General features: G+C 32.3%; 1 protein-coding gene across 2 annotated transcripts in view; it reads left to right on the forward strand.

Moving 5' to 3' along the window:
- The window catches only part of LOC148956066 (tonsoku-like protein), a 252,279-nt gene that overhangs the window by 43,239 nt on the left and 190,230 nt on the right, over positions 1-18,810 (forward strand). For both annotated transcript variants that reach the window (XM_089092042.1, XM_089092127.1), the window contains 3 exons: positions 63-174; positions 7,843-8,049; positions 14,507-14,627. In XM_089092042.1, the coding sequence (XP_088948168.1) occupies positions 63-174; positions 7,843-8,049; positions 14,507-14,627 (440 nt within the window). The remainder of the gene's footprint in view (positions 1-62; positions 175-7,842; positions 8,050-14,506; positions 14,628-18,810) is intronic.

Genomic DNA, 18,810 nt, shown 5'->3' on the forward strand with positions numbered 1-18,810 from the left:
AAAAAATTCAAAGTAATATTCATTAAAAATCAGTAATTCAATGATTATTTATTAAATTTCAGGGGCGGAAAAGATGTGGAAATAGATAGCATGACTGGAAGAGCGGTGATGAACATCGGCTTAGTTTGTGAAACTAAGAACGATATTGAATCAGCCGTTGAAAACTTCAAAAAGGTACGTAGCAGCAGAGTCGTTCCTAGAGGGAGGGGCAACCGGGTCAGCTGCCCAGGGCGCTACAGCTGGATAGGGGTGTGGCGGGGGAATGGTCTACGTTGATCAAAGGTCTGCACTTTGATTCGGATTTTTTGCTTATATTTGAGTCGGGAGGAGGGGGAGGGGGCTATCATTAATTTTAATTTTTCCCCAGGCTCAACCAACCCTAGAAACGGTTCTGTGCAGCAATTTTCTTCTCTGACATTGGATAGAAGAACTTTCGAGGAAAGAACTTTTCAAAGATTGTTGGCAGTTAGTTTTCCAAAGATTGGTTAGTTTTCAAAGATTTTCCAGAGATTTCCAAAGATTAGTTTTCCAAAGAACTTCCAAAGATTGTTCCAAAGATAGTTTTTAGTGGCCTCTTTTAAGGTTAATTTTTATAAAACCTCGCTCTAAAGACATAGAAACTTGGACAGAGTTATCTTGAATTGGACATTATGATAATGAAAAATAATCTCGGTCCTTAAAATTTCAGCCGTCCCCAGATGAAATCTAATTTTTGTAAGACTTAAAAATATGAAACTTCCATGTGTTATTTCTAAAATGATTATGGAAGAACCCACTATCAAGTAAGTATCCTTCGCTGTCCGTATAAAAATAAAGATGTCTGTGATACTTTTTATAAAGTACGGTGTTCTTATATTAGAATTCAACGATAGACGATAGACCCAACGAATAGACGTTTTCTGGTGAAACTCTTTATGCAGTGACGACCTTACCTTAGACCTTATATCTGTTCCGGAACACCTTTCCCAGGGCGTCCAGAGGCACCCTAGGTAAGGTGCCGCCTATTTTTCTATTGACATGGTGCCGCCAGTATGGCCTCCCACATATGTTTGATTGATGTGTAACATAGATCTGTCTGGTACGCTTGTTGCAGGGTGTTTTTGGGGAGATCTATGGTGTGTACCTCTTGGTTGCCCTTAGAGAGCTGCACTCGATTGGCGGAAATTGTCCATGCGTAGTACATGACTGAGGTATCTGCATTAACGATATCTTATGCCATTTGCTGCAAGAGACTGGTCTGTCTTGTCGGGCAATGATGAAATCACTTTAAAATTAGCTCATTCCGTTTGGAATCTATTCTAGAAATGACGCAGTTTCAAACTCTTGTATTTATTTTGCTAACCAAGGAATTTCTTGGTTAAAATTTTTAAGCTTTTATTTTTTACCGACAAGATTGGACCTTAATCCTTGTTGAAACGCTTGAACCTTAAATTTTTGATGATTCTTGTTGACTTCTTAAAGATATTAAACAAATCTTCTTTGAATTTTCACGGATTTCGGTTATTCTAATCAACCTAGTTCTTCGAACCTCACGTGAAAAATATCCCTGCTAGTTGTTATTTTCAATTTATTACAAGTGTAATATAGGAACATTTTTCACTTTCTAGCTAGTTATACTGAAAAATATTTAATACACTCGTTTTGGGGATGATTATATGTAAATCGTATTTCCACAGTGTGGAGATCTGAAATTCCAAAGATAATTCTTCATCAAAGATAATTAGACGGAGGTAAGCGTTTCAGTGTGATCTTATCTCAGAATCAAGATGTTTCTGGGATAAAAGGGGAGCTATAACCCCTTCAGTAACCAAATTGAACGTGAACGCTTTTTTTTAAATATATTCCTCCAAATGAACAGAATTTAAGAGACCTAAATACTTAGGGGAGCTCACATTTGAATTTAATAGGTTTTTGTATCATTTTCTTGCCTTTTTAAGAGTTGATAATATCCTGAGGCACAGGGTGGTACGTATGCTGAGGGGCCTTCCGACGGTTGTACCCCAAAATATCCAGATTTATTTACTTTTCCATATTCTCTAAGGTTTTCAGTATAGTATACCTTTGCTTTCATATGCCTGCTTGCGGAATGAACTATTGTGCCAATGCCGTATTAAATAAGCAGATAATTAAATAATCAATTTATAAATTAAATATATAAATAAGTTAGGGGGTAAAACTTCTCTCCATATTGATCTGAAGGACCTCTAGAAATTAGAAAACTTATGCCTAAAAATGAGCTTTATCGGGCTTCTGGCACTCCCTCCCCAACAGAAAGATCCAGAGAAACGTTTTTGTAAATTTTGGCCACTGAATATAGATATACTAGAACAATGTTTCTCACTTTCTATTGGTTTCAAAAAATTGTGTTTTTGCTCTTTCGTTTTAGGCATGAAGATACGTAAATCATGGTTTATATTTTCCACTAGTCATGGGACTGTGTCAGAAATTTTATCCATTTTGATTCTATCCCTTATACCACCTCTATGTCTGGATTTTGATTAGATTTCTGTTTCCAAGATTACCTATTTTTATACGGTATCAGAAACAATTATAAGACTTTAGGTTGCTATATCACCTAGTCAAGTTCCTATTAGGAATCAACTATTTGAATTCGTATTCAGTTTATATTGAACATGCAACAGATTAGACATACTCTGCGATGCTGGTTGAGATGCCTAAACATGGTAATATAGGAAAGGTTTAAGGGAAATAGGATCTTCTTGGGAGGGTATAAAGAGGGAGACTTTGAGTAGATTGAGATGGAGGAGGAGAGTGCGTGGCTCGGTTCGCCTCAGGTGGCTTGATGTTGAATAAATTTATTCCATCTTCATTGGCCGTCCTCATTAGCATAAAATTTGGTTGAAACAACAATAAATGGAAGAAAAGAAATGGAGAACTAAAGAAACAAAAGTGGAATAAAGAAATAAAGTAGAAAGTAACTGTTAGACATAGAAAAATAAAAAGTAAATAGATTTCACATACTCTATATAGTAAATAAATTTGATAACAAAATAGGATAAAGAAAACCGGCATAAAAAAGTTGACGAGAATACTGAATAAATTTATTCTACCATCATTGGCCGTCTTCATTAGCATAAATTTGGTAGAAAGAACGATTAATTGAAGAAAAGAAATGGAGAACTAAAGAAACGAAAGTGGAATAAAGAAATAAAGTAGAAAGTAAACATTAGCCATAGAAAAATAGAATGCAAATAGATTTGACATTCTCTATATAGTAAATAGATTTGATAACAAAATGGATAAAGAAAACTGGAATAAAAAAAAATTGACGAGAATACTGGATAAATTTATTCTACCTTCGTTGGCCGTCCTCATTAACATAAAATTTGGTAGAAACAAAACGATTAATTGAAGAAAAGAAATGGAGAACTAAAGAAACAAAAGTAAAATATAGAAATAAAGTAGAAAGTAACTATTAGACATAGAACCTTCGCTACATAAAAAGTAATAGATTTGACAAATAGATTTGACATTATATGGTTAGTGCTGCTGATACAATTGTACACAATTTTTGAACCAAAGAATTCATGAATTCAATGTAGAAAATGTGGGTCACTAGCAAAAGCAATAGATCAAGAAGTCAAATACCACAGCTTATTAACTAATGTGTACCGCTAGGAAGCTTTCCAGAGGAGGGGGCAAATACCATCATGACCTTTGTTTCTACCAAGACTTAAATAGGAATATTTCTTATTTGCCTATTTTTATATATCTTTATGACTCCTTCCTTACAAAGGGGGGTGGGGATTGCTCCCTTATTTCACCTCGCCAGTGTCCAAGTATTAACTTACATTACCGTACCGTATATATGTCTCAAATAGATTAAAGTCTAAAGATAGTAACGAAACTGTTTCCCTGTAAATGTCAAAAGTGTTCAACTTAAATGGTAAGAACGAACATAGGTTATTAATAAATTTGAGCATAAATCAATTATTAAAGGTCATTTTTAGTTTATACAAATTTAAAATTTAGTTTAAAACACAAAATGTAGTCTAATTCTTTATTTAATTTACTTATTTACTTAAATCTGATTAAATTTAAATTTTAATTAAAGAACTGAAGAAACAAAAATTAAATCTGATTAAATTTAAATAAATAATATATATATATATATATATAATATATATATAACTTCATATTTATTTTGTTGTATCCAGAATCTTGGCTTGATTCGGTTTTGTAAGTTTTTTTTTTTACCTCCGTGGGTTTTATTACTTTTATAGCTTTATGTCGTTTTGTTTGTGCCATTGACTAGGAAGGGGGGGGCTCCTTAAGACAAAGTCCATCAAAATAATCTATAGAAAGGGGGATAGAACACAACCCTGCTTAACTCCTGATTTAATACAAAACTAGCTGCTAACCTCGTTTCCTACCTTAACCGCAGCAGTGTTATTCTCGTACATAGCACTAATCAAAGTCTATCAAAATATTTCAACGGTTTCCCAGGGAATTTGATATCATTTTCTTCTGTCTCCACTTTAAATGAAAAAAATAATTATCTTTTTGGCATCCCCGCTTTCAATAAAAAAAATGAGGTATTATCATTTAAAAATGATAGATTTATACTGAGATGCAAATATAGTGTATTACATAGGAGTTTCATTGTTTAGTGCATAGGTGGCCAACCCTTTACATACCATGTGCTGGTATTTGCATAGCCCACTCAAGGTATCGCTTTCTTTCCTTCTTTTTATTATATAAATATATATATATATATATTTATTTATAATATATATATATATATATATATATATATATATATATATATATATATATATATATATATATATATATATTTATTACTGGAGAATAAATTTATCCAGTATTCTCGGCAATTTTTTCATGCCGGGTTTCTTTATCATATTTTTTTATCAAATCTATTTACTATATAGATTATTTTTTTGTCTGCATTATATTTATTCTAACGAACATACTGAGATGCAAATATAGTGTATAAAATAGTGTATATAAAAAAGTGTATATATTATAGTGTATAAAAAAGTGCATAGGTGGCCTATTTAAGTCAATAAATAATCACTTTATTGTATTGTATTTATTGTAATTACTTTTATAGCTTTATGTCGTTTTGTTTGTGCCATTGACTAGGAAGGGGGGGGGTAATATGCTTCTATATGTTGAAAATAGAGAACTTTGGAGGAGGGGGTTACTCGGGAGAATCTTTCCGTGGAGGATTTTTCTTTGGGGCTAATCATATAACTAAATTTAATCAGAGATACAAAAGAAAGAATTGTATCTTGTTTGGACAAGAAAATGAGGCTTTTAATTTCGAAGATTAAAAAGTTAATCTTCGAGCAATAAACTTTAGTTATAAATTAAGCTTCAATTTATGTTAAGTTTCTTACTAAGACAATCAGCTTCATATATAAAATTAGACTGATCTTGTTTGAATCTTGTTTTGACAAGAAAATGAGGTTTTTCGTCTTGGAGATGAAAAAATAAAACTTTAAACTCTAATCTTTAATTGCAAATTAAGTTTCAACATAAGTTTAGTCCCTTATTAAGGCAACCAGTTTCATATATGAATTAAAGTTCAATACCTACATTTTCTATGTATATGGTTAGTGACATTAGTGGTTAGGGGGGGGTAAAGAATGAAGCTTTGAATTGATTGCAGTGGACGTGGGAAAGTGTACATTTGGATTGGCCTCGGGCGCCTTGGTGCTATAGTGAGCTATTATTATTATTATTATTTTAGTAGTGGTATTATTTTTTTGTCTGTATTATATTTATTCTAACGAACATACTGAGATGCAAATATAGTGTATTACATAGGAGTTTCATTGTTTAGTGCATAGGTGGCCAACCCTTTACATACCATGTGCTGGTATTTGCATAGCCCACTCAAGGTATCGCTTTCTCTCCTTCTTTTTATTATATAAATATATATATATATATAATATATATATACCTTCTACCTTCGCTGTTGTCACTGTATTGTCATACTCTATATAGTAAATAGATTTGATAACAAAATATGATAAAGAAACCCGGCATGAAAAAAATTGCCGAGAATACTGGATAAATTTATTCTACCTTCGTTGGCCTCCTCATTAACATAAAAATTGATAGAAACGATGAGTAGAAGAAAAGAAATGAGAACTGAAGAAACAAAACTAGAATAAACAAATAAAGTAGAAAGGAAGCAAACGTAGTAAAGTAAAGAAAGTAAATAAAAATAGTATAAAGGAATTAATAAAATAGAAAGAAACAAAAGTAGAAAGAAATATTAAATAAAAAACGATAAAATAACAGCTGTAGTTGAAGAAAACGGATGATTTATTTTATGATTTGTAAAATCCGCATATTTGCCCCTCATATTATTTTTGATCCCCCGCCCCCTTATAAATTTTGAAAAATACCATTTTGATGTTATTTTCACGGAAAATTAGGTGTTTTGGGTAATTTCACTGAAAAATTGAGAAAACCAAAAAAATAGCCCCTCACCCTGAATTTTGAAAAATACATTTTTTTTTTTAATCTAGTATTCTTCATAAAAAATTGTGTACAATTGTATCAGCAGCTCTGTTTCCGCTGGATGTACGGAATACAGGAATCAAGTAGGCAGCCTGGTTGAGTGGCTTACATATTTTTTTTTTTCCTTAAATTTAAGTTGACTAAAGAACGTATTATCTGCATGAATTCTTTGGTTCAGTATTTTATAATTTTGTTTTCCTAGTTTTCATGTGAGTGAAACTTTTAAAAACAACAACGATTGATATTGACTCCTGGAAATTCTATTCACCTGGTAACAAGGGCCTATCCAGAGGGGGGGGGTTAACGGGTTTAACCCACCGCAAAATGTTTGTCCGACTCGTGAAAAAGTAACAAAAAATTTATATATTCAAATTTTGAATATAGTGCGTTGAATATAGCGTTTTGTAAAGTTGTTTTCATCCCTCCCCCCGAACAAAAATCCTGGATACGCCCTTGTCTGGCTGTGTTACTTTCTTCAAGGTACCGTATCTAAAAATTTTAGCCCAGAAAGCCGTTGTTTACCTTGATATCGCTATCAAGTTTAGGTTCAAGGATTTATAATAGTTTTCCACTCTAATAGGTTAGCTAGGGAACAACAAAACGATCTATTGTGTTAATATCACTTCAAAAACCTTTAAAATTCGCCTTTTACTCATCCAAATTCTACATAAGTCTTCCAGATATTAAAATATATCCATGAAGCGAATTTAATTGTTTTTATTGATCTTTACGCTTTAATCTTGTAGTATTTCTATTAGGATTTCTTTTCGTCTTTGATCTCTTAAAGGGTGACTATTATTACACTTCCTTTTCTGTTTCAGCGAGATGTAGCTATGTGGGTAGGCGATCTAATATTAAAAAAGGGCATAAGTTATAAGTATAGAAATAAATAGTTGGGAAAATGTATTGGGAGATTTTCAAAAAACAATTTTCTGACTAGCCTACCTATCCATTTACAATTTAAACGAAAACATATTTATAACGGGTAAAATATATTAAGAAGATAGTGAAAAAGGCGTCTTTTGATATAAAAATAATAATTAAACTGTAGGTAATAAACAGTAAAACATTTAATTTTTTTAAATATGTAAATTTAAATAATAATATATAAATTTTGTTTAAATACAAAATGTAAATAAAATATAAATAAAAAATAGGTTAATAATTAAAAAGATGAAATAATAAGTTAGATAATAAAATAATTAGTTTGAATATAACCAATTAATTAGATTAAATAACTAAATTATTTGTTGATTAAACAATTAGGCTAGATCAGGAGCATAGGTATAGACTATAGAGACGAATTTTAACAATTTTTTTTTTCAGGCCTTACAAATATTTCTGCGTTATGAGAATTCCGAGAGTAAGGACATACAAGAGGATTTATGGCGATGTTTTCGAAATTTAGCTGGAATATTTGAAAAATTACATCAGTATGAGGAGGCTCTTAATTTTATCAAGAAAGCTGCTGCCTCATCAGAAAAACTGAACAATATTGATGACCTTATTGATGACTACTCGTTTGCGTGCAGAGTAAGTGCTCCTTTTCATAATTACGTTATCAAATATGTTGCTTCCTAATCATACATCAGTATGAGGAGGCTCTTAATTTTATCAAGACAGCTGCTGCCTCCTCAGAAAAACTGAACAATATTGATGACCATATTGATGACTACTCATTTGCGTGCAGAGTAAGTGCTCCTGTTCTTAATTACTTTATCAAATATGTTGCTTCCTCCTCATCCATCAGTATGAGGAGGCTCTTAATTTTATCAAAAAAGCTGCTGCCTCCTCAGAAAAACTGAACAATATTGATGACCTTTTTGATGACTACTCGTTTGCGTGCAGAGTAAGTGCTCCTTTTCATAATTAATTTATCAAATATGTTGCTTCCTACACATCCTTCAGTATGAGGAGGCTCTAAATATTTTAAAGACAGCTGCTGCCTCATCAGAAAAACTGAACAATATTGATGACCATATTGATGGCTACTAATTTGCGTGCAGAGTAAGTGCTCCTGTTCTGAATTACGTTATCAAATATGTTGCTGGGGTAAGCAAATTACCCCGGTTAATGTAGACAATTAGTGGAGTTGTCTGTCGCATCTATTCTAGATTAGCTAAATTCTTAAGTAACAGCGGTTGTTAGGCCGGTGTATACGGAAAAACTTCAAAACTTGCAAGTCGTTCAGCGAACGAATTGCAGAAACGATATAATTGGATGGGAAATTGAAAAAAAAACAACGCAGCTTTGAAATAAGGCTTAAAAATTTGAAGGATTGTTTGTGAAGCCGAGAAGCTTTTGAGGGAACAAGCTAATTCGTGCTCTCATTGGTCAAGTCAGAGTCACGGAAAAAGATTTTGCCTCCGATTTGTCCAAAAGTTTTGTCAAGAAATATTAGCAGTCCCAAATTCTCTACCGATGTTATACTATATAGAAATTATACTATTTCTAATTTCTATATTATAGTATAGTATAGAAATTAGTTATTGTACTTTGCTGCATTGTCTGTTTTCTGAATATTGCGCTTCGAATTCTCAAATTTGATAGGATTTGTCAAAAAATAATGTAAAAACTGTTTTTTATGGGACGGCAAATTTCAAATTGAATCAGCCCTTTTCGAAGTTTCTACGACAACTTGACAACTGGTGCCCTGGTCTAAAGGAAAAAAATAATAAATACTACATTGTGCCAACAACGTTCTTAGATGCCCCCAGGCCATAACTTAAAACCCTACGCTGAACAAAATAGCTATCTCAAAATTTTAAAAAAGCTAACAGTTCTTTATGGGACGGTGAAAAAAAACCTTAAACTAGGACACCTGAGGGGCGTCCTCTTTAAGAAATCAGTACACTAAACAGAACTTGCCGAGCACGGCAGAAGTGTGCCAAACATGGCAGAAACTGTCCCAATCGTGGCGGAAACTGTGCCAAGCGTGGTGAAACTCGGGACATGCGTGGCTTTCTGAGATATACACCAGGTGGTAGAAAGTGGGTATACCCTTCAGGACACCAATTAAAGGATACTGTGTATGGTAGCTTTTTTTCCCTAATATTTTGCCAATTATTTATTGATGCTCCTGATGAAGGAAATGGACCCTTATATCTACTCCCCTCCCCCTTTGTGAATTCTGTGTTTTTGGTTTATCTTATAATATTTTAGGTTTTCTGTAAGATTTGCTTATTTTTGGCATTTTTCAAAAGATATCCCCCCCCCAAAGTAAATTACTATGTATGTGCTTGGTCCATAAGAATTTGGAGTACAAACATGATAGGTGTGTCCATCATCGAAAAATATTTTTCCTGGAAAAGTATGTATGGCCCACAAACGTGTATATGTTCACCTCTTTCCTTTAAACAAAAAAAAATTATTTCATCTATATTCATTTGGCCGTTTAACCTTCCTGTCTTTATTTTCTTGTTCATCATTCCGTATTGATTACTATTAAGTTCCAGTGCAGTGGCGTTAGTTAAACGTTTTTCTTTACCATGTGCACAAACTGAGGGACATTTATACCAGTATGTCTGAACTACCCCAAAAGTAACATAATAGCTTCATGAATAATTGGCAAAGTTCTGATTTTAAGTTGAAGAACCGAGTTGGTTTCTTGAACATTATTCGTAACGTGAAATAGACGCAAATTTAAATGAAATAAAGGGAAATATAACCATAAGGAATCATGAAACGTATATCGGTATTTCATAATTATTTAATTTGTTTCCTACTTTTATTCAATTTTGGAAAAGAAGACAAATATTAGAATTGCAGGTTATATTCACTTTAGAAAACCCAGAATAACATATAACTTTAGAAACCCTAATAAGCACGATTGAAATGTGTGAAACGTGTTTATCATTAGGTCTAAAGGTGTGCTGCTCTAGCGCATCTAATTTATTCCCCAGAATTCTTACTCTGTTCTCTCCTATGACCTCTGATTGCATTTGTGCTTTGATTATATCAGCTTAATTACTTATTAATTTCCCTTTAAGAAGTCGACCTAGAACTTCAAAGGATAAAGAAGATAATCTTTGGATCCAAATCTGTGCACTGTTTGGATAATACGGTTTCTAGTTGCAATGCTTATATAGTGTTTTAATGAAAACGAGAGTTGATATCTCAAGAATCCGTTTTTGGGAGGCGTTGATTGTGAAGTACTTTGTTTTTTTAATGTTTCATTAACATATTGTACATCTAAAAACTTTTTCATGTCTCAGATGCCTGTTGCTATAAAACAGCATCCCTGAAGTGCCAAATTTTGTCAAAGAATCCTGCATAAGAAGCTTGAAAATTTAGATCGGAAAACGTTTTTATTTTTGTATTTCAGACCTCCTCCCAAGCCCGATAATTTTTTTCAAGAAGTGCAGATTATCAGGAGTAATTATCATTCTCGAATAATTTTCATCAATATATATATATATATATATATATATATATATATATATATATATATATATATATATATATATATATATATATATATATATATATATATATATATATAAACAACATCCAGGTGGATAAAAACTAGCTCAAATTAAGTTGAACTAAACTTGTTTATTTTTATAAGATACTTCACAGCCCCAGGTACATCATTCGTCAAATGTGCCACTAGGGAATGAAAAAGTTGATTAATCATATAAGAAACTATTAGCTTCTGTAAAATAACTAATCTTATTGAATATAAAACTAAATTTTTAAACTTTTGGGAAGGATTTATTTATTTTCTCACCTTTCTTCATGTACCTCGTACAATGTAAAAAGTTTCGAGGAGCTCTCGTATTTTGATTTATTTCTTTTCTTATGTACTATCAGTTTAACTTCTGGTATCTACATTTTGTGTTTTAAACTAAATTTTAAATTTGTATAAACTAAAAATGACCTTTAATAATTGATTTATGCTCAAATTTATTAATAACCTATGTTCGTTCTTACCATTTAAGTTGAACACTTTTGACATTTACAGGGAAACAGTTTCGTTACTATCTTTAGACTTTAATCTATTTGAGACATATATACGGTACGGTAATGTAAGTTAATACTTGGACACTGGCGAGGTGAAATAAGGGAGCAATCCCCACCCCCCTTTGTAAGGACGGAGTCATAAAAATATATAAAAATAGGCAAATAAGAAATATTCCTATTTAAGTCTTGGTAGAAACAAAGGTCATGATGGTATTTGCCCCCTCCTCTGGAAAGCTTCCTAGCGGTACACATTAGTTAATAAGCTGTGGTATTTGACTTCTTGACCTATTGCTTTTGCTAGTGACCCAACGAAGAGAGAGATGCAGTTTTTTGCCTCCAGTCTGAATGGTCTTGTGCAGGTACAACTGCTTCATAGATGTCAGTACCCATCGTGGAGAGGTACTGGACAAGGATACTCCTCCATTTAAACCGAGGTCTTCTGTGCTGAGGCTTCCATTCATGTACAGAGGATTAAAATTGAATAGTGTGCTGGCATGTATTTCTGCCAGCGTGTAGGTTAAATCACCGAACCACCGTAAGGTTTGGGCGATGATCTGACGAGGCTCAACTGCATTTAGAACTTCGTTTTTTTTTCTTTTATTTGTTTTTTTTTTTTGTTGTATTTAATCTGCTTTTAGTTTATGTGCAAACAGGTTTTGCCAATTTGCCAATTTTTAAAAAGAAATATTAATTAGGTTTTTAACCAGTAATTGGTAATTTTTAATTCCATGAAGTTAACTGTCGAAGCGCACGCCCTAATGTAAGCACATGTTTATCGAACAAGTTATATGGTCTCCAGATCAACATCTGTTATTTCCCTATTCATCTATGATCAGTATGTCTGACTTGCCTTTTGTCATGTTTTATTTTTGTTGTCTTGTGTAATTTAAGTAATCTTGATCTTGACATTAACTTTCGAATGCAAATTAATTTTGTTGTAGTAATTAAATTCACCAGATCTTTTTAATTAACTTCCAGATCTTTTTAATTAACTTTAAATTCGTTAATTTAACTTCAAGTTATAACTAAATTTAATCAGAGATACAAAAGAAAGAATTGTATCTTGTTTGGACAAGAAAATGAGGCTTTTTTATTTCGAAAATTAAAAAGTTAATCTTCGAGCAATAAACTTTAGTTATAAATTAAGCTTCAATTTATGTTAAGTTTCTTACTAAGACAATCAGCTTCATATATAAAATTAGACTGATCTTGTTTGAATCTTGTTTTGACAAGAAAATGAGGTTTTTCGTCTTGGAGATGAAAAAATAAACTTTAAACTCTAATCTTTAATTGCAAATTAAGTTTCAGCATAAGTTTAGTCCCTTATCAAGGCGACCAGTTTCATATATGAATTAAAGTTCAAGTAGCCTACTCACTAAAATTCACCGCAATAGATATAAAAAAAAGATTTGAGTTTTGTTTTGACAGAAAAAGATTTTTGGTTTTTGGAATTTGATCATTCTGTTTCAGAGAGCTTTATACCAAAGAACAGCGAAGTCGTTAAAATCTCTTAATTACTTGAGTTGCAAGCATTTGGTTTTTTTAAGGATACACTTCAAAGCCTTGTTCAGAGAAAGCGTTTCCATTGAGTGCTTTCGAAAAAATGTTGACGAAGCTTTCACTTGATCTTTTCAAGGACAGGCGGGAAAGATTCATTTCCTCTTTGAAGATATCTCTTTTTTCCCTCTTTCCACTTCATTCGAAATTTTGAGGGATGGATATGTGGTCTTTCTATTGTTTACTTTTTTGTTTGATTGAAGGAATCGAACATTGAAAGTCTTGGGTTCAAAAGTTGATTACTATTGTTTATATTTGCCCTTCTGAGCTAGATGATTACTTTGAAACTGAAGAACATTGGACTTCTCAACACTTTTCTGCCATTCCTTTTAGAAGTCTTTTACCGATATAGTATGAAAAAAAAATTTTTCTTTCGACATTAATATATTTGTCAAGCTTCTTCTAATATACTGTTTCGTTTTCTCAATATTCTTCGACCATGTTTCGCTAATGATAGCCCATGACAGTGTGAACATACTTCATATTTATTTTGTTGTATCCAGAATCTTGGCTTGATTCGGTTTTGTAAGTTTTTTTTTTACCTCCGTGGGTTTTATTACTTTTATAGCTTTATGTCGTTTTGTTTGTGCCATTTTTGGCTTGCACTCTTTTTTTTTTTTTTTTACTTGCACCATTTGGAAATATTTTTGGTAATTAATAATTTGCAAAAAATTCTTCCAATGTACTGTTTTGCTTTCTAAATATTCTATGATCAGGTATTGCTGTGATAATCAAGGGCCATACTTTAGCTTAATTTTGTTGTGTCCAAAATATTGGGTTCATTCAGTTTTTTAAGTATTTGTTACCTCCAAGGGCTTTATTGCTTTTATAATTTGCACAACTGTTTGCAAGTGACAACATTTGCATCTTTTTTCTTTTTTTTTTTTTACTTGCACCATTTGGAAATATTTTTGGTTATTAATAATTTGCAAAAAATTCTTCCAATGTACTGTTTTGCTTTCTAAATGTTCTATGATCAGGTATTGCTGTGATAATCAAGGGCCATACTTTAGCTTAATTTTGTTGTGTCCAAAATATTGGGTTCATTCAGTTTTTTAAGTATTTGTTACCTCCAAAGGCTTTATTGCTTTTATAATTTGCACAACTGTTTGCAAGTGACAACAGCGCAGCTTGATTTATCGATCTTTTGTAGAATTAAATTTAATGTAAATGTTTTACGGTTTATTTTCCTACACTTAAGCACCTTGTTCATTTGACACCCAAGTATTTTCCCAAATACATATTGATCTGGCCAAAAAAAAAATCCCTGTTATGTAAGTATGGTTTATTTTTCTTGTGTCCATCCTTTTTTAAGTCTAGCCCTATTCCATAGAGCTGACTTTTAGCAATCACGATATTGGAACGAATAAACCAAAAGTTTAGATGTTTCTTCTGATTTCCATTCCTTCGAGAGATACATCAGATTTCGTGCTTTTCTGACAAATTGATGTGACATTTTCTCATTTTTCAGTGTCACTTCCGATGTGGTGAATTCCGAATACCGAAGAAATTGCTCCTCAAATCTAGGCTTCTTGCTAAAGAGCTTGGACTTATAGAGAAGATCACAGAAATAGAAAATACACTTAGGAAAGGTTTGTTTTTTTTTTTTCTTCAATATAGAGGACACAATTTATGGTTGAAGTTTTACAAAGATTCTATTATTAAAAAAGAATTATCGTGCAATAGATCTTCCTACCATTACTCCTAGAAAAGACTTGTCTGTAGAACCCTGGGAATCAATGATTCACTAATTTTACAACCAAAAATAGAGCGCTTAGTAGCCGTATCTCTTACCTGCAAGGGTTTCAATAGATACTGGTTTACTGAATAGATGCCATAATAGTTAATAATAATGTAATATAAATAATATATTGAGTAAATATGTATATTAATTAATTAATACAGGACGAAATACGAAAATACAGGACGAACCAAACGAATATTTCGGGAGGACAATTACCTCTCTTCTTCAGTGCTATAAGATAAACTAAAGGGAAATTTGCTCTCTGCTTTGTTTGGTTTTTATTTTTTTGTTATTCTTCCTGTTTTAGTTTTGATTTGTTTTTTTTCTGTTGACTTTCCGCGTTGTTTCTTTCCCATTTTAGCACAGAAAGTGTTAACCTCTTTTTTTCTAACTTTCTCTAATAGCCCTGAAGAAGGAAGGCAGCTTTCCTACCCATCTATTCATTTTGTTTGTCCAATATTTTCGTCCATTTTATTTCGTTAATTTTTTTCTTTACAGATATTAATAAATCATAGAAGACATAACTTAGAGTTTTTAGGTCTCAGAACTGAGCAAATTCAGAATTAGAGTGTATTTGTCGCCGAATAATTTAGAAAACAATGGAGAAAGCATTACCCACCAAATATGTCAAATAGTTTATAGTGTAGTGTTAAATATGTCAATAGTGTAGTAGAAACAAGAGAAAGTGTAAGTGTTAAATATGACAATAATGTAGTAAAAACAAGAGAAAAAGCATTGCCCACCAAAAATGTCAAATAGTTTTAAAATAAGAATTTAAGAGAGAAACGTGCAATTTATGACTATGAATACAATATTGTCAGTAATGGAATGATGCAAAAATTTCTCTGATTCCTCCTTGATGTCTCATTGTCGATACAATTCCTGTTCCTGTATCATTCCTTTTCCTTTGATTTTTCCTTTTCTTTTTTTTGCACTTGTTTATTTACTTTTTTTACTTATTTATTGATACTTAATTACTTTTACCTATATTGACTTATTGTTCACTTACTTATTGATACCTATGCCATTACAAAATATCATTTATTCTTTTCTTTTTTAGACTTTAACTTTTTTACACTTATTTACTTATTTACTTACGCTTTTTTTTACTTTTTTTTTGTCAATTATAAGACTTTAGGTAGCCATATTAACTTATAAAGTTCACTGATTTGAGTGCAGTAGTTGACTTTTCACAGCATTTTTTTTTTCTTTTTTAGACTGTTTACCTTTTTTACACGTATTTACTTATTTACTTGCACGTTCTTTTTTTTTCTTTTTTTTTTATCACTTATAAGACTTTAGGTAGCCATATTAACTTATAAAGTTGAATGATTTTAGTGCAGCAGTTGACTTCTCACAGCATTATTTCTTTTCTTTTTTAGATTTTTTACCTTTTTTACGCGTATTTACTTATGTACTTACACTTTCTTTTTTCACTTTTTTTTTTTATCAGTTATAAAGCTTTGGGTAGCCATATTAACTTATAGAGTTGAATGATTTTAGGGCAGCAGTTGACTATATTTAACTATAGGCTATAGCAGTTGACTTTATTTGCCGTTTCTAAATTTCTAGCTTAAAAACTTGTAACGAAAAATACACACAAAAAATAATCACGTGTCAGGAATTTAAAGTTCTGATCACTGCTATCCACGAAAACCCTGAAAAAAAGACTGAACTTTTTAAAGTACTTGATTTTTTATATTTTGCAGTGAATTTACTTGTCTCTTGTAAAGAAACGGGTTGTTCCTCCTTGTTTATCAAGAATTTCTCTCCCCTCCCCTCAATATTTTTGTATTCAACCATCGTAATTGATTCTAAATATAATTGTATTGCATTCCTAATCTGAAGCAAAAAGAAAAAAAAAAATCAGAAGCACTAAACTTAATGAATCTTATATATTTCGAGTCGGTATAATTAGCCGATTCTTTGATGTATTTGTGTATATCAAAATTCCGTTTTTAGAGTTTCGATTACTATTAAGCCGTGTGCTTCTTACACACAGTTCGTTACCACGAACTGTTTGATGACTCAAAATTTTGTTAACTTTAAACTAGGATCTGAGATGAGGGAAGGTTGGCTTTGGAAGCCGGACAAAACGGACAAACGTGCAACGTTTTAATCCCTACGTGCAACGGACAAAAAGATTTTTGCGGGTAAACGTTCGGGTTGTTTCTGTTTCGGGTTAGCGTTGAAAAATTTATTCTTTCCCCCTGTTAAGAATTGTTTTTTAATGAGTAAAGTTTCTTGTTTTTGCAACGATCCTTTTTTCGAAAAATTTGTAGAAACGTCAGAATGATTTTGCTTTCAATATGACTTATCATCTGGAATAGACCCCGGCGCTGCGCCGGCAGATTGACCGAACGCCGCCGACGAGAGGCCCAGTCGATCGCCTCCGAAGTGCCGTAACGCCGCCGGCAGAGGTGGCGGCGTTCGGTCGACTTTAAATTATTTTTACGGCAATTCTTTATTGTGTCAACCGTAAAGTCAGATCTTTTCCTTCTCGTGTGGTTTAGTATTTCAATTTTCCTGATTAGAAATCAAGCAGAGCACTATCCCCGAATTTTCGGGTATTTTTCCGAAAATCTATGCCTCACCCCGAAAAAAAATTTGGTTCCCCGAATCCCCGAAAATCACGCAATCACGGTGCCACCCCTAGTGACTTTCCCTGCCAAATATTACTTTGTATACCATAATTCTTCACTGCTCTCTTGTTCATTAATTTTCGTCTCTTTTGTTACTTTGTATAAAAACCAGACAGGTGCAATATGCTATTGCAAATATTGCAATATACACAGTTTTTTATATGCTGAATAAAAAAGTATCGTCATTATGAAATGAGTTTAAATCATTTCGAATGTAGTTACCCAATCGCTATTTCTTACATCATTCGTAGTCAAGAATTTTATTTTCAAGTTGAATATAATTATAGAACGTATTCACTACTATACAGCTTCAGCCTTTTGTTGGATTTTGAAATTGACAGCCTACAGATTGTTTCTACAGCTGAATTGTAAGTTTGCAGATTTTTTTTTTGCTGTTTTTAGATAAGATTTTCTTAATGTTTAATACTAAATTATTGAACCATTTATAGAAAATAAAATCTTCTTAATGGAACCTTTTTATCCCCCCCCCCCCCAAAAAAAAAAACTGCCGTCGGGTGGGACAAAATTTTGCAATAGACTAAGCTATGTACAAGGTTGGGGACTTAAAGATTGTACCGGCAGTTGCCCCAAAAATATGCTTCATAAATAAATTGTAAATTATTGCCTATAGGGGAGGGGTATAGGGGGCTATCATTTTTAAATGATGATACCTCATTTTTTTTTATTGAAAGCAGGGATGCCAAAAAGATAATTATTTTTTTCATTTAAAGTGGAGACAGAAGAAAATGATATAAAATTCCCTGGGAAACCATTGAAATATATTGATAGACCCAGGACCCCCCATTAGGACTTGTTCATTGTTTTGGGTATTTTTCGAATTCTCATAGGCTACTGGCCTTATTTGGCTTTTGTGTGTGCTCCCTTTTAATTCGATTCTTTGGATCTTATGGAATGCCATGGCGAATCTATCACTCAGTTTTCCAATAATTTGAGGTATATCTGAATAATTTCGACATTTTGTTGTTTTCTTTGTACCCCTTTACTCATACCCTAAATTTTTTTTCAAGGAACACTAAGCTGTTTAACGTTATTTTGCGTGTTAGTTTGAACCATATAGTTACCTTGTTAATTATTCAGTAAACTATTTTTCTAATGAAAGCTGAGACGGTATCCTATCAAGGTGGTATCCAGAAGGGGGGGGGGGGTAGGGAGGTATTATATTTAAATGATAATAGCTGGAAATGTTATTTATTGAAAGCAGGGATCCCAAGAAGTTCATTTTTTTTAATTTAAAGCAGAGGCGGTATACTATGAAGGTGGTATCCAGAGGGGGGGGGGTATGGAACTGTCATATTTAAATGATAATACATTGATTATTTTTTTTGAAAGCAGGGATGCCAATAACTTAATTACTTTTTGTTATTTAAA

This window comes from Artemia sp. Qi Xiang Cuo, chromosome 1, assembly GCF_049724085.1.
Source record: "Artemia sp. Qi Xiang Cuo chromosome 1, ASM4972408v1, whole genome shotgun sequence".
In the NCBI taxonomy this organism is placed as follows: Eukaryota; Metazoa; Arthropoda; class Branchiopoda; order Anostraca; family Artemiidae; genus Artemia; species Artemia sp. Qi Xiang Cuo.